This window comes from Lactuca sativa, chromosome 6 (genome assembly GCF_002870075.4).
Source record: "Lactuca sativa cultivar Salinas chromosome 6, Lsat_Salinas_v11, whole genome shotgun sequence".
Lineage (NCBI taxonomy): Eukaryota > Viridiplantae > Streptophyta > Magnoliopsida > Asterales > Asteraceae > Lactuca > Lactuca sativa.
The window spans coordinates 13,140,792-13,167,762 of record NC_056628.2 but is presented as its reverse complement, the minus strand read 5'-3'; the positions used below and the strand labels follow the sequence as shown (position 1 = coordinate 13,167,762).

Sequence of the window (26,971 nt, the reverse complement as noted above, 5' to 3'; positions counted from 1 at the left end):
ACCCAAGATCATTGCCTCAAAATGCATTGGTTAGACCATCCTATCCACCACCACAACCTCATTACCAACATCAACAACCACACTATCAACCCAAACCACACCCTCCACATCATCATCAACAACCTCCTCAATCCCAACCAAGTAGCTCCGGAATGTCTCTTGAAGACATTGTCAAATCTCTAGCCACTAGTACCCAACAATTCCAAAAAGAGACAAGGACTAGTATCTCCAACCTTGAAGCACAAATGGGAGATATAGTTACATCCATAAGCAAGTTGGAATCCCGTGGTAAACTCCCTTCTCAAACCGAAAAGAACCCAAATGTCAATGTGGTGACCTTGAGAAGTGGCAAGCAAGCCGGAGAAAGTAGTTCAAAGAAGAAGCCAAGGGAAGAAGAGGAAGAGATAGAAGTTATTCCCGTTGAAGTACCTATAATCAAGAATGATGCACAAGCCGGAGTTCCAAAGAAGGCTGCCCCTCTAGTAACACCAATAGTCACTCAACCCCCGTTCCCCTCCCGACTTTCAACTTCAAAGAAGAATATGGAGGAGAAAGAGATTTTGGACACCTTCTGAAAGGTGGAAGTAAACATCCCTCTACTTGACGCAATCAAGCAAATCCCGAGATATGCAAAGTTCTTGAAAGAACTTTGTACCAACAAGAGGAAGTTGAAGGGAAATGAGAAAATTTTGATGAATGAAAACGCATCCGCGGTTTTACAAAGGAAACTTCCACCCAAATGCAAAGATCCCGGAATGTTCACGGTTCCTTGCAAGATTGGGGATGTCACTTTTAGTAGTGCTATGCTTGATCTTGGTGCTTCTATCAATGTCATGCCCTATTCGGTATATGAATCATTAAATGTCGGACCCTTAAGTGAAACCGGTGTCATAATCTCTCTTGCGGATAAATCGAGTGTCTTTCCTAGAGGTGTTTTAGAAGATGTGCTAGTGCAAGTGAACCAATTAGTCTTCCCGGCGGATTTCTATGTGATTGATCTAGATGAGCAAGTGTCCTCCAAATCGGCTCTAATCTTGCTTGGGAGACCGTTTTTGAAGACGGCTAGGACAAAGATCGATGTGTATGCGGGAAGTTTGACAATGGAGTTTGATGGTGAAACAATAAGTTTTAATATTTATGATGCCATGAGATATCCTAGTGACGTGTCATCTTTGTACTTTGTTGATGTTGTTGAGCCAATTACTCAAGAATTGTTTGAGTTGTCTAACGGTGATATGTTGAAAATGATCTTGAGCAAAGGATTCGATTGTGGGAAGCTAGCCGAACAATTAAAGCTTTATTCTTTGGATCCGGAAGTTGAGAAGTTGGTAAGTAAAATGGAGATGAAAAAATTCACAAGATTAGATGTCAAGCAAATTGAATTGCCCCCAACTCACACAAAATTGCCGCCATCCCTTGTTCAACCACCCGAATTGGAATTGAAGGTCTTACCTCAACATTTGAAGTATGCTTACTTGGGAAAGAATGAAACCCTTCCGGTTATCATTTCAACTCATTTAACCGAATTCGAAGAAGAGCAACTCCTCAAGGTGTTGAAGGAGCATAAAGAAGCCATGGGTTGGACGATTGCGGATATCAAGGGTTTGAGCCCCTCCACTTGTATGCACAAGATCTTAATGGAGGATGAATGCAAGCCAAGTAGAGACGCGCAAAGAAGGTTAAATCCGCCAATGATGGAAGTTGTGAAGAAAGAGATATTAAAGCTTCTTGATGCGGGGATGATCTATCCAATCTCGGATAGTAAGTGGGTGAGCCCGGTGCAAGTCGTTCCAAAGAAGACGGGAATCACGGTGGTCGAGAACAACAAAGGTATGATGGTCCCCACTCGTGTGCAAAACGGGTGGAGAGTATGTATTGACTACCGCAAACTCAATGCAAGCACAAGAAAAGATCATTTCCCATTGCCTTTCATTGACCAAATGTTAGAAAGGTTGGCCGGGAAATCTCATTATTGTTGTCTCGACGGGTATTCCGGTTTTCACCAAATCCCGGTGGCACCGGAAGACCAAGAAAAGACGACATTTACATGTCCATTTGGTACTTTTGCCTACCGGAGAATGCCATTTGGATTGTGTAACGCCCCGGCTACTTTCCAACGTTGTATGGTTAGTATCTTTTCGGAATATGTTGAAAACATAATTGAGGTTTTTATGGATGATTTCACGGTATATGGCAACTCCTTTCAAGAATGTTTGACTAACCTCACAAAAATTTCAAAAAGATGCATCGAAACAAACTTGGTTTTGAATTTTGAGAAATGTCATTTCATGGTGAGTCAAGGTCTCATTTTGGGTCACATTGTGTCTAAAAAAGGAATTGAGGTAGATAAGGCAAAAATTGATGTTATTCAAAGCTTACCTTATCCGACTTGTGTTCGGGAAGTTCGTTCTTTTTTGGGCCATGCAGGTTTCTACCGAAGGTTCATCAAGGATTTTTCAAAGATAACAAGACCAATGTGCCAACTCTTGCAAAAGGAGGTCGATTTCGAGTTCAATGAGGCGTGCAAGGAAGCTTTTGACAAGCTCAAAGAGTTGCTTACATCCGCTCCCATCATGCAAGCACCAAATTGGGATCTCCCCTTTGAGATCATGTGTGATGCAAGCAACTATGCGATAGGCGCCGTTTTGGGTCAAAAGAATGGGAGGGCCTCCCACGTGATCTATTATGCATCAAGGACACTAGACAATGCTCAAAGCAACTACTCTACCACGGAGAAGGAGCTATTGGCCATAGTGTTCGCCTTGGAGAAATTTAGACAATACCTACTTGGTACCAAGGTCATAGTGTATTCGGATCACGCAGCACTTAAGTACTTGATGACGAAGAAAGATGCAAAGCCGAGACTCATCCGGTGGATCCTACTGTTACAAGAATTTGACTTGGAAATCCGAGACAAGAGTGGATGCGAGAACCTCGTTGCCGATCATCTAAGCCGGATCATTTCAAATGAAACTCCTCTCCCATTGCGGGACGAGTTTCCGGATGAGCATCTCTTTTCCCTTACTCAATCTATTCCTTGGTATGCCGATATCGTTAACTTTTTGGTCGCAAAAAGGTATCCTGACACATTCACACGTGCTCAAAAAGACAAGTTGAAAAGTGATGCAAAATACTATGTGTGGGATGAACCTTATTTGTGGAAACATTGTCCCGATCAAATCATTAGGCGATGTGTACCCCAACAAGAGCACCAATCCATTTTGCAATTTTGTCATGAATTTGCTTGTGGGGGACACTTCGGACCTAGCCGGACTTTGAGAAAGGTCCTTGAGTGTGGATTATTTTGGCCAACCATGTCACGCGATTGTTATATGTTTTGCAAAAGTTGTGAGCGGTGCCAAAGGACGGGAAACATTTCGCAAAAGAACCAAATGCCCCAAAACCCAATCCTTGTTTGTGAAATTTTTGACGTATGGGGGATTGATTTCATGGGCCCATTTCCCGTCTCATTTGGCAACGCTTATATTTTACTCGCGGTTGACTATGTTTCTAAATGGGTTGAAGCCAAAGCCACAAGATCGGACGATGCCAAAACGGTTATCGAGTTTTTAAAGTCTAATGTTTTTGCGAGATTTGGTGTGCCTAGGGCTTTGATTAGTGATAGAGGGACGCACTTTTGCAACAAAATGATGGAGGCTCTATTGAAGAAGTATTACGTGACTCATCGTGTCTCTACTGCCTATCACCCTCAAACGAATGGTCAAGCGGAGGTCTCGAATCGTGAAGTGAAGTCTATTCTAGAAAAAACGGTGAACCCGACAAGGAAGGATTGGAGTTTGAGACTTGACGATGCCTTATGGGCGTATCGGACCGCTTATAAGACCCCGATTGGAATGTCGCCCTTCAGATTGGTTTTTGGAAAATCTTGTCATCTTCCCGTCGAGTTAGAGCACCGAGCATTTTGGGCGGTCAAGAAATGCAACTTCGACGTAGACGAGGCGGGAAGGCATAGGAAACTTCAACTCCAAGAGCTAGAAGAATTGAGAAACGAATCCTATGAAAACGCAAGGATTTATAAGGAGAAAACGAAGCTTTTCCACGACAAGTCCATCATCCGGAAGAATTTTGAACCGGGACATAGGGTCTTACTTTACCATTCACGGTTGAAGTTATTCCCAGGTAAATTAAGATCAAGGTGGATTGGCCCATTTGTTGTAATAAAGACTTTTGACCATGGAGCGGTCGAAATCCAAAGTGAAGAAACGGGACAAATTTTCAAAGTCAATGGGCACCGATTAAAGCCATTCTATGAAGGTTTTAATGCAAGTGTTATTGAAATCATCCACTTGGATGTCCCGGTGTGTTGAACCAAGCTAGAAGGACGTCTCGCCTAAGACGTTAAAAAGGGGCATTTTTGGAAAAGCTTTATGCTTTCGTGTTTCTACATCCGAATAAAGAAGTTTTGAAAATGTTTTGATGTGTCTTTTGAAGTCATTTTTGAAGAAACCAATGTATCGGGGTCCTAGCTTTCCCCGTTTCCTGAATCGGATCACCCCTTTCCATGGGGATAACTTCAGGAGGACAAAATCTCCAACCTGAAACTCTAGCTCGGATCGTCGCCTGTCTGCATAACTCTTATGGCGACTCTGGCCCGTCAGTAACCTCTGTCTGACCTGCTGAATCTGCTTAGTCGTCTTCAACACTATCCTAGTGCCGCCCATCACTCTTTGCCCTACTTCTCCCCAACAAATGGGAGTCTGACACCTCCTCCCGTATAGAAGCTTAAAGGGAGGCATACTAATGTTGGAATGGTGGCTGTTGTTGTAAGAAAACTCAGCCAAGGGCAAATAAGTGTCCCAAATTTCTCCGAAGTCCATCACACATGCTCGCAGCATATCCTCAAGCGTCTGAATCGTCCGCTCGCTCTGCCCGTCTGTTTGCGGATGGTATGCAATACTGAAATGCAGATGTGTGCCAAACTCCTCATGTAATTTCTTCAATAACTTGGAAGTAAAACGCACGTCTCGATCTGACACTACCGAGATTGACACTCCATGCTGTGCTACCACCTCTCCAACATAAATCTTAGCCAGTCTCTCTGCAGAAGAGCTCTTACTGATAGCGAGGAAGTGAGCACTCTTCGTCAACCGGTCCACAATCACCCATATCGCGTCAACCCCACACGTAGTTCTTGGTAACTTGGTGATAAAGTCCATAGAAATTTGTTCCTACTTCCATCGGGGAATCTTTAAAGGCTGCAAAGGACCGTGTATACGTTGGTGCTCCGCCTTAACCCGACGACAGGTCAAGCACCTCTCTACAACCCATGCCACATCCCTCTTCATACAGGGCCACCAATAGTCTCTCTTCAGGTCCAAATACATCTTAGCGGCCCAGGGTGGATCGAGAATCTCGATCTATGCGCCTCTTCCATCAATACCCGATGAGCTCCACCTGTATAGGGCACCCAAATCCGCCCATGGAAGGTCATAAGCCCACGAATGTCCGTCACAAACTCAGAAACCTGCCCAATCACACGCTCTCTCTTGCGGTTCGCCGATCTCACAGCCTTCACCTGAACCTCTGGGATGGTATCTAAGATTGGAGTCATCACCGTCATCCTCATACACATATCCCGGATCGAGGCGCTCTCGGCTCTGTGACTCAAGGCATAGGCTACCACATTAGCCTAGCCTGGGTGATATAAGATTTCATAGCCGTAGTCTTTCATTACATCCAACCATCTCCTCTGTCTCATATTCAGGTTGGGCTGATCCATCAGGTACTTCAGGCTCTTATGATCTGTGTATATGGTACACCGAACACCATAAAGATAGTGACGCCAAATCTTGAGGGCGGACACCACCGCCCCTAACTCCAAATCATGGGTGGGATACCTCGTCTCATGAGGCATCAGCTGCCTCAACGCATAAGCTATCACGCGACCCCTCTGCATCAACACTACAGCCATCCCTGAAATAGACGCATCCGAATAGACCACGAAGTCCTCCACTCCCTCCGGAAGGGCTAACATCGGAGCTTCGCACAATCTCTAGCGAAGAATCTTGAATGATGCCTATTGTTCAGGCCCCCAAACAAAAGTAACGCCCTTTCGGGTCAATCTGGTGAGAGGAACCGCAATCTTGGAGAAATCCTTGATAAATCTCCGATAGTAGCCGGCCAATCCTAGAAAACTCCTGGTCTCGGATGGGGATCTCGACATCTCCCATCGCATAACTGCCTCAATCTTGGCCGGATCGACCAATATCCCATTCTGATTAACGAGGTGTCCCAGGAACTGGACCTCTCGTAACCAGAAAGCACACTTGGAGAATTTGGCATACAGTCTCTCCGACCTCAATATCCCAAGAACCTCCTGCAGATGCTCCTCATACTGCTCTTTGGACCTCGAATACACCAAGATGTCATCGATGAACATGATCACCGACCGGTCCAAATAGGCCTGCACACCCGGTTCACGAGATCCATGAATGTTGTCGGTGCGTTGGTGAGCCCAAAAGGCATCACCACAAACTCGTAATGCCCATAATGAGTTCTAAAGACTGTCTTCTGAATATCCTCCTCGCATACTCTCATCTGGTGATATCCAGATCTTAAATCAATCTTGGAAAACCAAGATGCCCCCTGCAACTGATCGAATAAATCGTCGATCCTCGGAAGTGGATAACGGTTCTTGACCGTCAGCTTGTTCAACCCCCAGTAATCAATACACATCCGGTGTGAACCATCCTTTTTCTTGACAAAAAGGATCGGCGCTCCCCATGGTGAGCCACTCGGTTTGATAAAACCCTTCTCCAACAGCACCTAGAGTTGTGAGGATAACTCCTGCATCTCTAGTGGTGCAAGGCAATAAGGTGCCTTGGCAATAGGCGTCGCGCTCGGAACTCCACCTGCCTCTCGCGAGGCACACCCGACAACTCCTGGGGAAAACATCAAGAAACTCGCACACTATCGGAACCTCGACGATAGAACTCGGCCTCTCAGTGGCACCCCGCGTATCCATCACATACGCCAAAAAGCCCACACAACCCTGTTGTAGACTCTGTCTCGCCGTGGCAACAGAGCAGAAAGCTGACCCTGATCCGGTACCCTCGCCATACACTGTATGCACTCCCTCAATAGGGTCTCATATAGTCACCAACTGACGCTCGCAGTCGATCACTGCTCCAAAACGGATCAACCAATCCATACACACAATGACACATACATCACCTATCGTAATCGGTACCAGATCAATCGGAAACTCGACACCAAAAATCTCCAGCACACATCCTCGGAATACATCAGCAGCAAAAACCGCATGCTCATCAGCTATAGAAACCCTCAGAGGTCGACTCAACACCTCATGTCGGACACTGATGTGACGACTAAAAGCTAAAGACACGAAGGATCGACTCGCACCCGAGTCAAATAACACTAAGGCAGGTACAGAACTCACAAGAAGTGTACCTAAATATGGCACAACACAAGCACAATAAATCTCAAAATAAATAAATAAGGAAATACGTACCAGCCACGACATCAGGTGCTCCGCGGACCTCCTACGCTGTCAGCTGAAAAGTTCTCCCACGAGCTCTCGGAGCCTCGACCTTCTCTGGCCGACTATCAATCGCATGCAAAGCAGAAGGAATGGAGCCCTGGGTTGATCCCCAAACAAGGTAAGGGCACTCAGCCTTCCGATGGTCGGTCTGATTACAGTGAAAACAGACTGCAAATCCCTTGAGGCAATCCTTCGCCATATGCACCTCCTTGCCACATTTGTAGCAAATCCCTGTCGGTCAAGATCCCTCATGACTCTTGATGCACTTGCCACAAGTGCAGCCCTTCTAGCCTCCTGATCTCGAATCAGCAGTCTTAGCCCGCTTCGCTGCCGGCTGCGACTGTGCCGGCCTCCGATCTCTCCCCTAAGACTGCGCCTCCTCCCTGGCCTAAGTCTTCAGCTCGATATCCCTCCTCCTAGCATTTGCCTGAAGCTCGAAAAATGTCCGATAAGACGAGTTGCCACAAACTCTCGAATATCCCTCCTCAGAATGCTCAAATACCGGCTCATGCATGCCTGCTTAGTAGACACATGCTCAGGGCAAAACAACGCCCTCTCGTGAAACATCTGTGTAATCTCTGTCACCGACTCAATCTTCTGCTTGAGAGACAGGAACTCCTGGGCCAACCACTCCTCTCCACAGGGGGAACATACTCATCTTGGAACAACAATGTAAACCTCTCCCAGGTCACTGTTGTATGCTCTGCAGGACTAAAACTGGCTGTCACAAACTTCCACCAGTTCTTCGCTCCCAAGCGAAGCTGGTTCAACATGAACCGAACCCTCAAATGCTCTGGGCAAGAACCATAAGTCTCAAACTTTAAGACTTTGAACGTCCAGAAATTCCTTAATGCAAGATCTTAATCCATTAAGACCTTTCTACCACTTGCATGAGACACTTCTAGCCATTGGGACCTCATTTTTATCACTTAGAATCCTTCTTAGGGTCTGAAAGGACAACTTAATACGTCCAAAACATAACATGCACAATATTGAGACTTTTTGGGACAAGAAGGGTGTCATAAAGCTATCAAGGCAAGATCTATGTCATATAAGCATAAAGGCAGAAGATTTTTACCTCCTGGAGCTTCTAATAGACAAGATAATCTCAGATCTTCAAGTTTGCCTCACTTCTCCAACACCTTGATGCAACTTCTTCTTCTTCAACAACTCAAAACACACACTTTTAGCTCATACACTCAACAAAGAGGTTAGGGTTTGGGGGAAAACGGCTCAAAACTATGGAGACTGAAATGGTAGAGGGTTATGAGCTCATAACGGATACTTACATACCACCCAAACCCTAAATATTAGGGTTTTCCCCTGACGTGAGTACGCCCAACGTACACAAGTGTACACCCAGCGTACTAGGGCGCGCCTAATACGCTCAGCGTACCCTTATGTACGCTTAGCGTGCTCCTCATGATCCAAAGTTGCAACTTTAGCCATTAGGGCATCTCATGGCTCCACCCTTCCATCCCCAAGGACTAAAATAACAAGGATAATAATAAAGGGAGGATTCGAAAATACCTACAAAATCCGGGATGTTACACAATGTATGGGTTACAGGAAATCCATTTTAGGACAATCCAAAAGGACACTTGTGTATCTAAGCATAGAAACACAATCCAAATCGCCAGAGAGTTTTGAGTTCGTTTGGAAGGAGAGATTGAAAATGGTTCTATCCACCGCCATGGGCTCTGCCCCTTGGACCTCGCTAGGGGCACTGCCCCTAAGACCTTGCAAGGGAATGCGCCCCCTTGACCCCCACCTTTCTGTCGTATCGGATTATAATTCGATCTTATATATGCATGCATTTCCGCATTCGCCATAACATATAATATAGAGTACAAATGATAAGTCTCTTTGTTCATATGTTAGTTCCAATTGCACGAAATGTAAGGTTAAACTAAAATCATCAACAAAACACAAGGAACAAAGTTCATTATTATTCATTCACTAGTTTAACAAATCATATCACCATGACCTTTTGGTAGTGAGGTGACATTATCATTTAATTATCAATTTAAAGTGAGAAACCTACCGATTCAACTAAATTATGTTGTATGCATTGTACAATATGTATAAATCACTATTATTATTATGTTTTTGTGTATATTGAAAAAGAAAAAAAGATTAAATGAATTCCTCTTCATTTTTTAAAATTTTTTTCTTCCTTTTTAGAATGCAAGTCTAATTTTTTTTCCTTGCATTTTCTTCTTCAAATTTTGGCCTAAACATATACATTAGTTAAAGTAAACAAAGGGGTGTTATGAGGTTAAGTTTAAGTGGTTTTAGTTTGTTATTTGGTTTAATAAGTTTTTTAACACTTCAAAATTAACTACAAAACAGACTGTATGAGGTTTAACCTGATCGGTTTTTGGTAATTCGACGGAAAACCAAATAACATTTTTGTTTGGGATAAACTTAGAATGGAATAAAACAAAATGCACATCAATTATAACATTAGTTAAAAGCACATCTCGATCATTAAAAATTCTGCAACGTAAATTCTCCATTTGTTTTTACAACTTTTATTATATTTTAACATTAGACAACTTGCAAAATAAATTCCATACTCATTTTTACATCTTACTTTTATGTTATAAGTAACCTTAAACATTTGCAAAATAAATTTCATAGATATAGAAATAAAATTTAAAAATTATTTATCTTAGTAGAGTTTTGCTTATAGTTAAGGCTAATAAAATGTCCAATATTTAATTAGGCCCGGTTAGGGACAAAGCCCATAATCTCATAACCTGTATCATCATTCATCATCTACCTCAACATTCAGACTATCGTTAACTTGAAACTACTTTTTACCCGCCAATTTCCTGTACGCACATCAATGGCGTCCTTCACACTTCGAATCTTGCAATTCTTGATCTTCCCTGGTGCCATCTTCTTCCATTTCGATTTAGTAATGGCTCTTCAGCTCAATCAAGTCTCTCGTTTTAGCCCTTTACAACCTCCAATTAAATCGCCGGTTAACTCTATTTCTCCTGCTCCACCACCACAATCGACAGTGCCACCGTCATCCCTATCACCCTATCTACCATCGGATTCACAGCCGGCAACTGCATCACCTCCACACCCATCTCCTTCAAACCCACCACCTCCTTCTCCATCACCTCCATACTCGCCACCTCCACCTCCACCTCCACCGCCTCCATCTCCATCTCCACCGTCTACGCCGCCTGCTTCCCCAGTTAGGGCGCTATTCGTTCTTGGTGACTCTTCTGTTGACTGTGGAACCAACAATTTCTTGGGAACATTTGCTCGTGCAGATCGTCTTCCTTATGGACGTGATTTTGATACACATCAACCCACCGGACGATTCTGCAACGGAAGAATCCCTGTGGATTTTCTTGGTAAGTAACTGTTTCTTTATTTCCTTATTGTTACAATCTAGTTGCATTCTAGGTGTTCAACCAAATGTCTAGCATTTTCAAGCATCATATTCTGATTGCTCATTTCTTTTCAATTTTCTTGGTAATTTTCATCAGCACTGCGTCTAGGGCTTCCTTTTGTTCCAAGCTATCTAGGTCAAGCCGGATCTATTGAAGATATGATCCATGGTGTCAATTATGCCTCTGCTGGTGCTGGGATCATCTTCTCTAGTGGATCAGAATTGGTAGGTTTAATTTATGAACCAAATTTATATTTTTCCCGATTCTTTAAATGGATCAGAGCCAAACTATCTACGTTTTGCAGGGTCAACACGTATCATTCGGCCAACAAATTCAACAGACTATAGACACCTTTCAACTTTTCATAACACAAATGGGCGAACAAACAGCTGCTAATTTCATCTCAAACTCCATAATCTATATTTCAATTGGAACTAATGATTACATACATTACTATCTTCCTAACGTGTCCGATGTACAATCCAAGTATGTATCATGGAAATTTAACCAGTTTTTAGCCTACTCCATGAAGGAGGAGATAAAGGTAACAAAAAAAAAAAAGAAGCCGTAATCTTTTTACATTCTTGATATCATTTTGTGGGTCCCATTTGATTTTGTATTTGTGATGCAGAATTTGTACAATTCTAATGTGAGAAAAGTGGTGGTGATGGGATTAGCGCCTATTGGTTGTGCACCTTATTATTTGTGGCAATATGGGAGTGAAGATGGAGATTGTATCAAGGTGATAAACAACATGATAATGGAATTTAACTTTGTTATGAGATTTACAATATCAGAGCTTCGCAAAGAACTCACGGATGCCAACATTATCTTTTGTGACGCATATCAAGGGTCCATGGATATAATAAAGAATTTTGATCGATATGGTAAGAATAAAACCCTTGTTTTCTTCTTAATGATATGATACTTACAAAATAGTCAAAGGTTCAAGTCTCTATGGGATTTACCGTTCCAATGTGGATTGGGATCTTTGGGGCTGTGGTTTGATTTACATCTCACATGATACCCGTGTAATCTAGTGGCAATGTGGGCCAGCTTAGGGGTTTTTCTTCTTCAAAGAGTAGTGATTTGACAATTTGTTTTATTTGTTGAAGGATTTAGTGTGACAAATGAAGCTTGTTGCGGCGTGGGGCCATACAATGGTTGGATGATGTGCATGGGCCCTGAAATGGCTTGCGAGAATGCTTCTAGTCATCTTTGGTGGGACCAATTTCATCCAACGGCTGCGGTGAATGAGATTTTGGCGGATAACGTGTGGTCTGGATTGCACACACCCATGTGCTATCCGATGAACATGGAGGACATGGTGAAATAATATGTGGTTTTTGGTGTTGTTGATTCTTTGATACTCAATTAAGTTTGTATTCTATGAGAAAATTATCTAGTTTCGTGGTGTATTTGGTTGGAAGAATATGGGTGGTATGGATAATAAAGAATTGTATATATTCATATGAATTACTAACTTTGAAAGAAACCAGGACTTGTATGACAGACTTAAAAAAATAGATTGTACTCCAAAATGATTATGGTTGATATGGTTGATATGGTTTTATCTTACAAAAAAAAAATAATAAAGTATATTTGATGTGTTATCAGATTGAATCCATTTGGCATAAGGTTTGTTTGTTGATATGGGTTTGGTAATGACCATATATATGATTTGTTGAAGTTGTCGTAGAGCATCTCCAATCCTAATTCAAACTCAATTTTTTATTCTATTACAGAGTTAAACAATATCCAACCCCATCAATTTCCAATTTTATAGGAGTAAAGGAATAGTAATTCTCCAGATACAAATTATTATTTATTTCTCCAAAATGAAAAAGAGTTGTATTATTCATTTCTCCAAAATGAAGTTTAATTTTCGCTTATCAATTTTAGTTTCTCACATTTTAGGTTTATCAATTCCTACTTTGTTTTAATTAACTATAATTTAATTGATATAAATTAATCATAAATATAAAATTTATTGTTTATGTATTGAGTTCATATAAAATTTAATAAATATATCAAAAAACTAATAAGTTGAAAGGTACTTATGACAATATTTATAAGTTCAAAAAAAAGTACTAAAAATATATTTTTTTTGTAGTAAAAATGGAATAAGATCGAAAACGAAATAATATTTTTATTCAATTTTAGAGCAAAAAAAGAGGTATGTCGAAGATGGTTTAATGGTTAAGAGTATGATTACATAAACTAAACTCATAATGGAGGCAAGTTCGAAAAAATTGACTAACATAAATTATATATATTGTTCCTGATGGTTTAAAAACCACCATGGGAACCACAACCTTTGAATCTTGTTTTTAAATTGACTATTTATAGTTATCCACCCTTTACTAATAACCTACTTACACAAGGCCTCCGTCTTCAACTTCTCCAGACGACTCTATATTCACCTCCCATGTTCCCCATTGTTGCTCAGTTCACTTGGCCATGATTGGAAAATGAACTATGATACTTCTTTCTTTGGGGGAGTGTAACTGATTGAATATGTAACAAAAAAAATTGTGAATTACAAATAGTAAACTACATGTTAGGAAATATATTATGTCAATTTGACTTTAGTGGAATGAGTTGTAACATTTTAAAGTATTTCACACATTACACAATATGCCTGATGCATGTAAACCGGTCCCGCCCCGGTTCGGGATGGTCACCCCTAGGGATGAAAGTGAGTCCAAACCCGGACCGGATGGACCCGAAACCGGTTAACGGGATTTTGTAGAACCGGAAACCAGACCGATATATAGGAACCGGTTCCGGTTCGGTTCCGAGTATGGTTCCAGGTAAAGTGGGTCTAGAACCGGAAAATCCGGAAACATCAAAGTGGGTAGGTTGGAACCGAATAAAGTGAGTTTAGAACCGGAAAAACTAGAATTTTTTGGTAATTACTTACTACTTAGTGTGTTGAACTTTGAAAATTTTCATATTGATATCCCGACTTTGGGGGATTGTAACTCATTAAATATGAAACCAAAATTAACAAAATTATAGTATAAAATCATGTACAAACTCTAAAATAAATATTGGAAATAACCGCATGTCAATCCGACTTTTAACGAATGTGATATGCATGTGTTAACATTTTCACATAATACAAAGTACAAAAACAAATAGTTGAAACGTTGAAAATTTTCAGTTTTGATATCCCGACTTCGAAGGACTGTAAATCATTATATGTTAAACCAAAAATGACAAAATTATAGTCTAAAATGATGTACAAACTATAAACTACAAGTTAGAAAAAACCACATGTCAATCCGACTTGAAACAAATTAGATATGCATGTTTTAAAACTTTCATCGAATACAAAAAAGCTAAAAAATTAAATTCTTTTAGCTTTGATATGTTGACTTTGGGGGGATTGTAATTCAATGAATATAAAACTAAAAATGACAAATTATAGTCTAAAATCATGTATAAACTCTAAACTACATGTTGGAAAAAATCGTATGTTAATCGGAGTTGAAACAAATGAGATATGCATCTTTTAAACGTTTCACAAAAAAACGGTTCCGGCCCTAAAAGTGGTTCCGGCTCCAAAAATCGGTTCCGATTTTTAGACCCGGTTTACCCGGACCCGATGGACCCAAACCCGGATTACCCGGAACTCGGATAAAACCAATTCTTAAACCCGGAACCAGAACCGGTTCTATATATTCCGGTTCTTACGATTCCGATTCCGGTCCAATTCCGATTTCGGTCCGATTTTCGGGTTCTAAATCTCATCCTTAGTCACCCTGTCTTACCGTGCGAAATTTTATTTTCTCACGATTCATTGAAATAAAATATCGTCATCAAACGTTAATCGGACTCTCATTTGGTTGTACGTTGCGTTCATTTTCTTCGATTATTCCCCAAAACGAGAATAAAATCAGCAGAATCATCTTGGTGATGAATTTCTAAGCAGTAAAATCTCCATTAATTGCATGTAAAGCGATTTCAGCAACCCTAGGTATGTCGATGAATAATGAAAATTTCGATGTGAAATTATATCTGGGTAATAATGGCGATGATCATGAGATTTGAATTCGTATTTGTTGATTGCTGTATTTTGCGGATTTTTATGACAATAGATGGAATTTGAACTGTTCACTGACTGCGCCGAGGATGATTATACTTTTGGAGCTGAAGATGATGATAATGTGAGTTTATGTTATCTTCGGTTTAGTTATTCTAGTTTTGTTCTGTTGTCTATTAGTAGATTTAGCTCGACGATACTTTTTTCCACTAAAAAAGTAGCACTTGCTAAATTGATCGTGGATGTGCAAAAGCGCATTCCCTCCTATAAAACAGATGACGAATTGGACTATGGAGGTGATACACGCATTTCAACTTCAAAATTGTTATCACTGCTTGAAATGATGAACAGAAATGTGGTCAATAAGTTAAGATAATAGTTCCTGCAATTAGAAATGTCTCTCTGAGTTTTGTAAGAAAAGCATAACAAGAGTTTGGAAACGCATTGGTGGTTTAATATCAAAAGCTAAAGTGTATTTCTTTCCATTATAGTGGTGGGAGTATATGTAGATATGCTAGATCAAGTGTATATAATATTGATTAAATGTGACTAATATAATGGATGATATACATCTGTTTATAGTTGGAATTTGTTGAATAGATGTTCAAATGTAGCTTTCACATTGATACTGTTTTGTACATGTGCCTTATATGCAGGAACAAGAACAGCTAGTGTTCGAGGGTGATGAAGGTCAAAGATGTGGGATTTGCATGGATGTTGTTGTTGATAGAGGAGTTTTAGATTGCTGTCAGCATTGGTAATATGCCTCATATTATCAATCTTTTTCTTTAATTTGGGGTTTGGGGGTGGGCATAGTTTGTTAGTATATCATCATGATTGCCATTGCTATCACTTCATCAGAGATATTCACTCTTAATTCTTTCAATTCAGGTACTGTTTTTCATGCATTGACAACTGGGCTAGTATCACTAACCTATGTCCACTTTGCCAGAGTGAATTTCAGTTGATCACTTGTGTTCCTGTGAGTTATGCATTCTCTGTGTTTTTTTACTACGGCTTCTTTTTTGTAGAATTATTAATTAGAAATTTAGAATGTCACTGTGCATTGACTAATATTTTTCATGAACATGATTGTTTTGAAGGTATATGATACTATTGGAAACGTTCAGCTTGATGATGAATCATATGCAAGGTACTCCCTTTTATGTATTATTTTACACCCTCCCCCCTTTACTATCATTTTAGATGACTTCAAGACCACAAAGCTGACTGTAATCTGCAAAGATTTAATCTATTTTGTGTTGTTGATTTGATATTCCTCACTACTAATAGTTTAAATTTGCAGCAGTATCTAATTTGATTTCTTTTTTGTCTCTTCAATGCAGAGATGATGATTGGTCTGTTGAAGGAAACAATAACACACTTTCTTTTCCATCATACTATATTGATGAAAATGTACGTCTCATTAAAGGGAACCTTAGTTTCAGAAGCTATCTCATTAAACCCATCAAATGCTATATGAATAATAATTTGCTCTAAGATATATGTGCTGACTACACAATAATTTTGGATGTTACAAAACATAAGCAAACCTTGAAACAATCTACCCAGTTATAGCAATGTCATCCAAGTACAATAGATATTCACTTCTATAATTGAGTAGATTTTTCAAAGGAAAATGTCTTAATAACAGAAAACGAAAGTAAGATGCTATAAAAAACAAATAAGTTAAAGTACATTGCTATCATCATGTAGGCAGTCAGCTGCTTGGAAGGAGACAGCTGCAAAATTCGAGGCCAGTCTGCAAATCTTGAAGAAGATCCAGATCTTGATACATCAATTGCTTGTGATTCATGTGATCTGTGGTATAGTTATTGTTCTTAGATTAATAATCTTCACATAACAAATATGTAGTTCTATCCTACAATATTCTTTCATGAATTGGTTTCTTATTTCATGGAAATAGGTATCATGCTATATGTGTTGGATTCGATCCTGATGGGAGTTGTGAAAATTCGTGGCTGTGCCCAAGGTATCATTTTTCCTATTCTTTCCAGATTATCATTTCATCACATCAAAATAATCTTCATTTCTTTCTACAGGTGTTTAGCTGATGAGGCATCAAAAAAGTCAGAATTAGGGTCAAGCAATACACATGAGCAATTAGGGGATGCTGCTTTCCCCATGAATGTATCTGTATCTGTGGCTGATGCAGGAGAGACAGCTGTCGTTGTCTCCATCATTGATGGAAATCAACAAACAAAAGCAGAAGATGAAAACATGTTTTCAAGCATAAATAACTTGCAAATTGGTATGATCAGATATTGTTTTGGTGTTCATGATGACAAGTCATTGTGTCTATATTTATTAAAGATTCTGCTGCTCTTATTGCCTGAAGGGAATCAAGAAAATGAAGAATGGAATCAGATAATGTTGTCAGATGTTTGTGAAGACATGGGGATTGACAACACTAAGGATGATATTGATGATAATCACAAATTGGAAAAACAATTATCTGAGAAAATTATCAAGAAACCAAAGTTAGAGCCAGTGGAGGAGGATCTTCCATCATCAAACTTTAAAGAAGAAACAAGTGTCTCTGATGAATTGCTTTCACCTGACAAGAAAAGAAAATCTGGTGGAAATACAGGTGGCAAGAGAAAGCAAAGAGATTTCAGGTTTATTTTCTCGCATGCTTACTTCTTTATTTGTGTATCTTATTCTTGTATCTGATACATAATTATATACTTTTTTCAAGTGGGGATGAAGGAGAAACAAAAGTGAAGAAGATTGTTAAAGCAGAAAGAAGTCGTGTTGCTCATTCTGTGAATGAACCTCATTACTCTAAAAGATCAAATAAAGCAGTGGCGAAAAAGCAAAGGGTTGAAACTGACATAAGAGATATAGTTCAGGGGCCATACCACAAACCTTCGGAAGATAAAGGGTTAAGGATAAAAAAGATTATGAGAAGAGCAGCCGATGATAAAGAGTCATTAATGGTAGTTCAGAACTTAAGGAAGGAAATTAGAGAAGCTGTTCGTAACAGATCATCAAAAGAAATAGGAGATAATCTTTTTGATCCAAAGCTTTTGGCTGCATTCAGAACAGCTTTGACAGGTGGACAAACAGAAACAAAAAGACCACCACTACCCTTAAATATGAAAGCAAAAAAGGCCTTGTTGCAAAAGGGAACTACACGTGAGAATTTAACCAAAAAAATTTATGGGGTTGGTGGAAAAAGGAAGCGAGCATGGACGCGTGATTGTGAGATTGAATTTTGGAAGCATCGAGTCTCAAATGTAGTATCAAAGCCTGAAAAAATTCAAACTTTGAAATCTGTTCTTGATCTTTTAAGAAAGGGTCCCGAGGTTATAGAGGTCAAAAAGGAAAATACCGAAAATGCCCCTGCTTCGATTCTTTCGAGACTGTATGTTGCGGATTCGTCTGTTTTTCCGAGGAAGGCTGATATTAAGCCTCTTTCTGCCCTGAAATCTCCGGATGTAATTGAGGCGTCTGTGAAACCAACTGATTCTTTGGTGCATGGGACCAAGGGTAAAAAGGTAAATCTGAATAAGAGCTCAGAGAAGTCATCTATGAATGCCCAAAAGGAATCAGGCAATGGATCTAGTGATGTTAAAGTCGACAAAAGGAAATGGGCTATGGAGGTTCTTGCAAGAAAGACAGCTGTCTCCGGAAACAATTCCACACAGGGGCAAGATAATGTGGCTCTTAAAGGAAATTATCCTCTACTGGTATATCAACATTTTATTATCTACTAATCTTGTAGCTAGTTTTATTTCTTTAATATCATTTTTTTTTGTATTGCAGGCTAAATTGCCCGTTGAAATGCGACCAAGTTTGGCAACTAGCCGACATAATAAAATCCCCATTTCAGTTAGGCAGGTATGATGTGTAAAATGCTTATAATAAGTAGAAGTAGATGCTATTTCTTGCATTTAGTGAAAATGGCTTTGAGAAATTTACCCTAATATAGTAATGAAATTTGCTTTGTGAAAATGGCTTTGAAGATCCTTATGGGTTGAATCCAAGGACTAGCAACATACTTTCATTTATTTGTTTATTCTAGCATCCCTACTTTCATTTCCTCCTATTATACTATAATAAGCTTAATCAATCCCTTCAATTGATTGTTTCTGGACCTTTGATTTTATAGGCTCAACTTCACCGCATCACGGAGCATTTCCTGAAAAAAACACACATGCCAATCACTACTCGGCCAACTGCAGAAATAGAGTTGGCTGTTGCAGATGCTATCAATATTGAAAAGTCAGTTGCAGATAGATCAAACAGCAAGCTAGTTTATGTTAATTTATGCTCCCAGGAGTTATTACACAGATCAGATAATAATAATATTGATTCAGAACCTAAACCTACACCTGTCATTGCTGATAACTCAGAAACAACAACAACCAGTGCTGACGTGGATGCTGATGTGGATGTTAATGAAGCGCTTAGAAATGCTGGTTTATTGTCGGATTCACCCCCAGGTAGTCCTCCAGTTTGTGAAAAAACGGAAGAAGATGATGGTCCTGATAATGTATTTGAAATAGATGATGAACAAGAACTTGATATATACGGTGATTTTGAGTATGATCTGGAGGAAGAAAACTTTATTGGTGTGAGTGATGCGATTAAAAAAACTTCAAAAAAACTTCAAGATGATGATACGAAAATAAAAATGGTTTTTTCAACACTTGATTCCAAGAGGTCAGATAGTGGTTGGAGGTTTGAAGATCATGAAGAAGCACCACCGGTAATAATGGAAAATACAAATGAAGATAAAACAAAAGGTGAAGAAGATGAAGTTGATGAATGTGAAGAATTATATGGCCCTGATAAAGAACCTCTTATTAACAAGTATCCTGAAATAAAACCACTTGATTTCGTAACTGAAAACATTGTTTCACAAGTAAACATAGAAGCCAAGGCATCTGATTCTGATGCCACAAATAAGCCTGTAGAAATAGTAGAAGCAAAGGACAAAAAATCTCACCCTGACAAGAAGCAGCAGTCTGAAAAACACAGTTCTGTGTTTAAGAAGGTTAGTAGTGCATTTCTTTATCATTTTTCTTTAGAAGTTTGCATTCTATGTGGCATAATAAGTAGTCCATGTCCATGTATTTCTGAAAATTCAGACTGCCTATAGTTTTCCAAATCTTACTTCCAAAAGCTTTTTACTCCCTCTGTCCAAAAGAGAGTCCACTATACAAATGCTAAAAAAAGCATAAACCTGTTAGTATCTAGCCCTTTTATTAAATTGTAACAGACTTATGATATGTAATTAGTTATTTCTTAGTTTTTAAAGTATTTATGTTATGAAAATTTGATAAAAGAAAATTGATAAATTTTGAATGTATATTAATACTTTTAAGCATAGTATTCGATATTGTACTTGTTTGAAAGCTCTTGATTTGTTTTTTATATTGATAGATTTTTCATTCACTTACATTTTTGGTCACCAAGTACAGCTGATTTTTCCAATTTTGGTTCCAAAAAGTTCTCTTGCAATATTGGTCTTTATTTGAGGTTTTTGGTTCCTGTGCTAATATAATGATTATATTTTTGGGAACAAAATTGCAAAAATCAGCTATACTTAAGGACCAAAAAAATATTCATTTTATTTGGAATAGGGACCAAAAACCTCAAATAAAGGACCAAAATTGCATGAGAAAACTTTTTGGGACCAAAAATATTCATTTTACTTTCAATAGAGACCAAAAACGTTACAAGAACCTCAAATAAGAACCAAAATTGCATGAGAAAACTTTTTTGGACCAAAATTAGCTAAACACAGGGACCAAAAGTGTAATTTTCTCATAACATAAATATTTTAGAATTTAATAAATAACTAATTACATATCATAATTGGCAAGTTTAAATAATGTAATATAATACTAATAAGAACATGGTCTGTGCTTTTAGTGTGGGGTTGGAATTGGAAAAAGATTTGGTGCCTAAATATGTGTTTTTTGTAGCTTTTCACTGGGAGATTGTTATGAAGGTAATTATATGTTTGTAAATATGTGAATCAGGTTGAAGCATACATAAAAGAGCACATCAGACCATTGTGCAAAAGTGGAGTGATCACAGTTGACCAATACAGATGGGCTGTGGGAAAAACAACCGACAAAATCATGAAGTTCCATTCCAAAGATACCAATGCAAATTTCCTCATCAAAGAAGGGGAAAAAGTCAAGAAACTTGCTGAACAATATGTTGAAGCTGCCCAAAAGCTTGAAAATAACAAATAACTTCATGTTCATTTTTGCTTCCAAATTTTTTGAAGAATGAATCGGGCAGGCTACCCGAATATTAAAAGATCACAAAGGGTAAGTTTTATGAAGAATTGAAGATCATTGTGTTCACCCTTCAGCTGCCCGAAATGCATCTCACCCGAATTATGCACCCACGTTTCTTTCATCCGCCCGCATAGTTTACGGGTAAAATGTTTCAAAATTTGTATAAAAAGCGATATTGTTCCATAAATTAAAAAAAAAAAAAAATTGTTGCATAAATGCATATTTAACCTTTTTTCTAGTATGTTGGTTGTTTAGGAACGAAAGAATGAAACTTGAAGAGTAATGGGCTTTTTCATTATCTCACACAAAGCAAAACAAACACTTATACATATATATATCTATATGAATCCAGAGTCACCCCATAGACTCTGCACTCATGGCATCAAGATCTTACCTACTACCAATACTACTAACATCTGTATAATCTATTACTACAAAGAATATGCATTTCTTGACTTCCTAAAAGTCAAAAGGTCGGACCCACATCATGCACCATTGACCACAATGGTTCCACTAACATGAATCATGATCGGCCTGGACATGGCTGCTTGACGGCTTACCAATCTGCAGACACTCAACCGGTGGGACAGCTGGCGATAACAGCTCGCCAAATGTCTTCCAACAAAACGGGTCATACATGTGGTATCGCTCTTGAACCGGTTTTAAATTTATACCATTTAGGTTCACATCCGTACATGGCATGTTATCACTACATGCGAAATGAACCGGTTTGACTGTGTAGGTCCCCCTAATACGCTCGTAGCTAATCCCCGATAAAGCGACTGCAGACGATTGGTTTTTACACGTGCTTTTATCGCAGTAGAATTGATCGATTACTATCGGTAATTGAACTTCCGAAACTTGAATATTTGAAAACATTATTCCTTTGACGGACCCTGATCCACCCTGCAGCATGATAAAAATAAAATTATTCATTGAAGAATCAACTGACCATTCAGTTAGTTGGTCTACATAGACCAACTAGCTGAAGCATTAGACTTGAGAGGTAAGATATGACAAAAAAAATTGTCACATTACCTGCCATGTTTTGATTCGTACACCGTTCATGGTGTTAGTCATCATGACATCTCGAACCGTGACATTCGAGACACAAGCTTTCGTGTTGTCTTTTCCTAAGCTTCCGATACTGATACCATGACCCGGGCCGCAATTCACGTTGTGTATGTAAATGTTTGAACACCCAGTTTGTATAGAAACACAGTCGTCTCCTACAGATCAAGTAACATGTTAAAAATCGATCTTATATTATAACCATCAAGATTTTATTCAAGTGCTGAATTACCACATGAGAGATCGGTAGTGTGGATCAACACATCCTTTGAGTTTTGTAAATGGATCCCATCTGTATTTGGGCTATCACCAGGTGATGAGACTTTGAAGTTATACACCGAGACTCCTACACAGTTATCGAACTTGAGGTGACACTGAGGGCTGTTTTGGATTGTTATCCCGGTCACCGTCACATCAAAGCTCCCGTAAAACCTCACTGCCTGTTTCAACACAATAAAAACATATGTGAAGGTCAATAAAAGCTCAAAACTCTTGTGATATTTATGTAAAACGGTTATTCTTCCAGCAACGTCTGAGTCAATCCACATTGGAATTGAAACTTCCACACTCTTGTTGCTGAAACTCGAATACAAATATTTATGTACTTACGGTTGGTTTTATGCTCGGCATTATGCCTCCAAGTGAGTCGGTTATGGATGAATGTAAGATCTTTTTTCCGGTTGTTCCATTGATAGGAATGATTAGTTTTAGTTCATCGTCTAGTGGATCATCGAAGGGAGTGCTTTTCCACCAAATTGAGCCACTTCCATCAATGGTGCCTCCCCCTTGAATAGTGAGTCCTACTAGTTTTGTGAAAAGAATCCATTGAAACAATCCTGACCCATAAGGTTTGAAGCTTGATGGAGCAATTATGGTGCCATCAACCTGTCAAAATTCCATGTAAAGTTTCAAATTGTGAAAATGTGTTGATAGTTTAGGGGTAAATTTGTAATATAAGTAGAAGGGTAGAAAGCGAAAGATTTTAAGATCACGTGTCTACAATAAATTACCTGGAAAACAATGTTTGGTTGGCAATAAGGACCAGAAAATGTGATGGGGCCCAGAAGGAATTTATATGGTGATGGAACAATAATTTTTGATCCCTTCACTTTACATGCAACTGCCCAAGCACCTTCAAAAGCCTGTTTAAATAAACAAAATTCAACATATTAATATATTACAAATAGAAAATAATGAACATTAATTTTTTCTAGACAATAAAAATAAATCATAGATTTATGTTCCTAAATATGGCTGTATTCATGGATTGTTAACATGAAAAGGAAATTTTAATTGAAGACATACATGAAAAAGGAAATTTTAATTGAGAAGTAATATATAATATAAAGTGTTGTATAATTTTTTGGAAGAAAGGACTACAACTTTTAATATATATATATATATATATATATATATATATATATATATATATATATATATATATATATATATATATATATATATATATATATATATTTTCATATAAATGTTTGACTATTAATAACATCCAAATTGCTATTTAAGAAAGACAAAAAATGAGGAATCTTGTTGATCAAAGCTAATAGTATCAATAAATATTATAATAATGATTATTGGCAATAATATATATAAAAGGGAATCCCGTATATCCTTCATCTCAATAGTATTGAACATGCATTTTATTATACTCGTTTTTTGTCCTAAATCAAATTTACATCCAATAAATAAATTTCGGTACACTATTATAAGATTTCTGGCTCACTTTATGCTTTTAAAGTTCTGATCCCTTGAAACTTTTGTATCATAATTTTTAAACTTTTCAGAGTCATTATTTATATACCAAATTATTGTACATTTTACTATAAAGTTGTAAATTTTATTCAGAATTAAAAAAGTTATATATTCAGATTTTACAGGTGTTGGAAGTTTGGACAGAATCGGCCAATCGGGTGCTGTAACTAAAATAACAGAATCATTTATATCTGGTCCATCTGTGGCCTTTTATTATATAGATTTGTTTTTTTTGTTTTTATTTGCAATAAATTTTAATAATTTTAATTAATATTACTCTTATATTACACGAAAAAAATGAAATATATCTTATTTTTCTAATTTATATTAACAGATTAAATATAAAATTATGTTTTATTTAAACATGACATGACAATGATTAAAAGTATGTTCACATAATAATGTTTTATTTTATTACCATTTTCTACAACAATTGCTCATCGGTTTTTATCAATTTTTGCAACAAATTTTACTTTTTTTTTTTTAACCATTTTATGCAAATAACACCAATTATAAAATCGTCCTATTATTGAGTAAACATGTTAGAAAATTTTTGCATATTTGTCTTAAAATAAAATAATAGGATTGTATACTTCCTCTAAATATAGTTTTATTGCATAAATTGACAAAAACATTATTAATATATGACGTAGCCGAAAAAGTTGGTTGATAAAAAATAATGTTTAATAAAATCTGAATAACTGAAACATATATAAAATGATATAAAAGTCATTTAAAAAAATGTGTTTTTCATAAGTAATTGAAAGGGTATATTTAGAAAAAAAAAAAAAAAAAAAAAAAAAAAAAAAACTCATGAAAAGTAGCTTTTTGAATTTGGTTTTTTCATGACAATTTAAAAAACTCGCAAAACCAGCAAACTATGACGGGTTATATGTATAAACTAATTTAAATTTTTATCAAATCACATTAGGTTGTTATTCTGCAACCACAAATAAAAATGTCAATTGTTTTATAAAACGTATTTTCCCTTTTTTCACTGAAACATGCTTTCAAGCAAAATGACTTTTTTGGCTTCTAATTTCGTCAACAATTAGAAGAAAAACAATGACATATTTGGTGAAGAAACTTGTTAAAATCTGAAGAAATCATAGAAATCGAGTACTTTACCTTTGTATCATCGGCAATTCCATCTCCTTTGGCGCCAAAATTCAACACATTGTAAGTATTTGCAGCGGCAGGGACACCACCGTCGTCATGCTCCGGCGGTGCAGGGGCTGAAGCCGGTGGTGCTTTATGAGAAGAAGATTTCGACTTCGATTTTCCGCCACCGCCGTTGTGGTGGTTGTTGCCGGATTTCTTCTTGGATAACGTAGTAGAGGTGCTTCGATTCTTCCTCCAATGCCTACCACTTCTTGTTGCATTGCAGGAATTATGAGTTGCTGAACTCCACACTAAAATGGCGACGAGAATCGCTAATGTGAAGCTTCTGAAACTCGAAATTGTCATTTTTTTACAGAAAGGGGTGTGTGGAGGGAGAGTGTGATGAAGAAGATGAGTTAAGAGAGGCAGATGATTTGGTATTTATATAATATAATGAATTATTTTTCTTTCAAACTTTATGGCTGCTTTTTATTTTATGTTTTTAATTGTTGTATGTTAACAAAAATATTTATTACTTTTTGTACTTATTGTTGGTTGCATTATTTTCTTACATTGTCTTTAAAAACAAGAAATTAAAATCATGATCAAAACAAAATGAGTAAATTACAAGTTTGGCTCTTATGTTTTACCCAAAGTTCAGTACGTATTTTAAAATTGCCCCATTATTGCCTTTAAGTTTACATTTTATTGCGGATATACATTTTCTGATCAATATAAAATGATTTCATATTTTGAACCCAACTTGCAATTTTGTGTAAATTTAAGGATATATTTGCAATGAAATGCAGAAGGACTAACATCAAAATAATTTTAAAATATGGCTAAACTCGTGATTTTGAGTAAAACACTTGAACCAAATTTGTTATTTACTCAATCGAAATTTAATTCAATGTAAGTTATATGACTATGTAATTAAAAAGAAATATTTACTTCCAAGTTTAAACAGTGGATTGATTTTATAAACAACATATTTAGTTTTTTCTTTTATGTAATTATAACATATTATAGAAAATACTCCATTTTAACATATCAACAAGCCTATTTTTTTTAAACATGATATCAACATACTTCGATTGTATCTACTATACATGCAAAAAAAAGGTCTCTTACGAAACAAACAAAGATGTACATGACTCTTTGATAATAATATCTAAAAAGATATACTCTTTTAATTCAAGAACTAATATCATATTTTAATAATTATAATTTAATAATTCTTTTAAGATATAACAGTCTAATAAAAATAGAAATTATATATATATATATATATATATATATATATATATATATATATATATATATATATATATATATATATATATATATATATATATATATATATATATATATATATATATATATATATATATATATATATATATATATATAAGGTTTTTGTTTGTTTTTGTTTGTATATCTAGCCCGTTTGACAAAGTGAGGTTTTGTAAGATAGTCGACAGCCTATGCTAGCATTGTAGTTGTAGTTATGAAAAACAAAGATGGGTTAATGATGCCAAATATTCTGTTTTATTCCTTTTAACCACTATATTCCATTTTTTTTTCAATATTAGAATTTAGATGCCTTCACCAAAAGACATACTATTTACTATTTTTGTTTTAAGATTAAAGTTACTTATTAATATTCTATTATGAGATCATAGGTTCAATATCATACAATATATTAACAACATATAAAGCATTAAAACAAAAATTGAGCAAACTTGTAGATCAAATACCTCATAAT

At 37.3% G+C, this 26,971-nt stretch overlaps 4 protein-coding genes across 4 annotated transcripts; 3 read left to right on the top strand and 1 right to left on the bottom strand.

Annotated features, from left to right (window-relative positions):
- The first annotated feature begins 755 nt into the window (after nt 1–755).
- On the top strand, nt 756–4,328 carry LOC128126747 (uncharacterized). Its single transcript, XM_052764846.1, has 4 exons — nt 756–1,113; nt 1,210–1,703; nt 1,797–3,076; nt 3,347–4,328. The coding sequence occupies exons 1-4, from the start codon at nt 756–758 to the stop codon at nt 4,326–4,328; spliced, it is 3,114 nt and encodes a 1,037-aa protein (XP_052620806.1).
- A 5,945-nt stretch (nt 4,329–10,273) lies between these two features.
- Nucleotides 10,274–12,430, top strand: LOC111918804 (GDSL esterase/lipase 7). Its single transcript, XM_023914429.3, has 5 exons — nt 10,274–10,896; nt 11,032–11,159; nt 11,240–11,479; nt 11,567–11,822; nt 12,051–12,430. Exons 1-5 carry the CDS (start codon nt 10,374–10,376, stop codon nt 12,269–12,271), a joined length of 1,368 nt encoding a protein of 455 aa, XP_023770197.1. The 5' UTR covers nt 10,274–10,373; the 3' UTR covers nt 12,272–12,430.
- Nucleotides 12,431–14,754: 2,324 nt separating this feature from the next.
- On the top strand, nt 14,755–21,480 carry LOC111918801 (uncharacterized protein At4g10930). The gene is made up of 14 exons (XM_023914427.3): nt 14,755–14,917; nt 15,039–15,107; nt 15,640–15,740; nt 15,875–15,965; nt 16,087–16,136; nt 16,330–16,399; nt 16,700–16,809; nt 16,911–16,976; nt 17,047–17,255; nt 17,343–17,622; nt 17,703–18,696; nt 18,773–18,847; nt 19,119–20,006; nt 20,998–21,480. Exons 2-14 carry the CDS (start codon nt 15,039–15,041, stop codon nt 21,214–21,216), a joined length of 3,222 nt encoding a protein of 1,073 aa, XP_023770195.1. The 5' UTR covers nt 14,755–14,917; the 3' UTR covers nt 21,217–21,480.
- Nucleotides 21,481–21,530: 50 nt separating this feature from the next.
- LOC111918803 (polygalacturonase At1g48100) lies at nt 21,531–25,635 on the bottom strand. Its single transcript, XM_023914428.3, has 6 exons — nt 25,234–25,635; nt 23,346–23,477; nt 22,945–23,220; nt 22,568–22,775; nt 22,303–22,493; nt 21,531–22,170 (listed from the first exon to the last, which is right to left on the bottom strand). Exons 1-6 carry the CDS (start codon nt 25,570–25,572, stop codon nt 21,778–21,780), a joined length of 1,539 nt encoding a protein of 512 aa, XP_023770196.1. The 5' UTR covers nt 25,573–25,635; the 3' UTR covers nt 21,531–21,777.
- Between the last annotated feature and the right edge of the window lie 1,336 nt (nt 25,636–26,971).

Excerpts from the sequence above, each read along its gene's own strand:
- LOC111918801 (XM_023914427.3), top strand. The coding sequence starts at position 15,039 with ATGGAATTTGAACTGTTCACTGACTGCGCCGAGGATGATTATACTTTT. Across the intron at positions 16,977-17,046 it reads AATTCGTGGCTGTGCCCAAG|GTGTTTAGCTGATGAGGCAT; the intron begins GTATCATTTTTC and ends TTCTTTCTACAG. Across the intron at positions 17,623-17,702 it reads AGAAAGCAAAGAGATTTCAG|TGGGGATGAAGGAGAAACAA; the intron begins GTTTATTTTCTC and ends ACTTTTTTCAAG.
- LOC111918803 (XM_023914428.3), bottom strand. The coding sequence starts at position 25,572 with ATGACAATTTCGAGTTTCAGAAGCTTCACATTAGCGATTCTCGTCGCC. Across the intron at positions 22,776-22,944 it reads TGCCGAGCATAAAACCAACC|GCAGTGAGGTTTTACGGGAG; the intron begins GTAAGTACATAA and ends GTGTTGAAACAG. Across the intron at positions 22,171-22,302 it reads TACGAATCAAAACATGGCAG|GGTGGATCAGGGTCCGTCAA; the intron begins GTAATGTGACAA and ends ATCATGCTGCAG.
- LOC128126747 (XM_052764846.1), top strand. The coding sequence starts at position 756 with ATGTTCACGGTTCCTTGCAAGATTGGGGATGTCACTTTTAGTAGTGCT. Across the intron at positions 1,704-1,796 it reads ATCCGCCAATGATGGAAGTT|AAGACGGGAATCACGGTGGT; the intron begins GTGAAGAAAGAG and ends GTCGTTCCAAAG. Across the intron at positions 3,077-3,346 it reads AACTTTTTGGTCGCAAAAAG|TTGTGAGCGGTGCCAAAGGA; the intron begins GTATCCTGACAC and ends GTTTTGCAAAAG.
- LOC111918804 (XM_023914429.3), top strand. The coding sequence starts at position 10,374 with ATGGCGTCCTTCACACTTCGAATCTTGCAATTCTTGATCTTCCCTGGT. Across the intron at positions 11,480-11,566 it reads CCATGAAGGAGGAGATAAAG|AATTTGTACAATTCTAATGT; the intron begins GTAACAAAAAAA and ends TTTGTGATGCAG. Across the intron at positions 11,823-12,050 it reads AAAGAATTTTGATCGATATG|GATTTAGTGTGACAAATGAA; the intron begins GTAAGAATAAAA and ends TATTTGTTGAAG.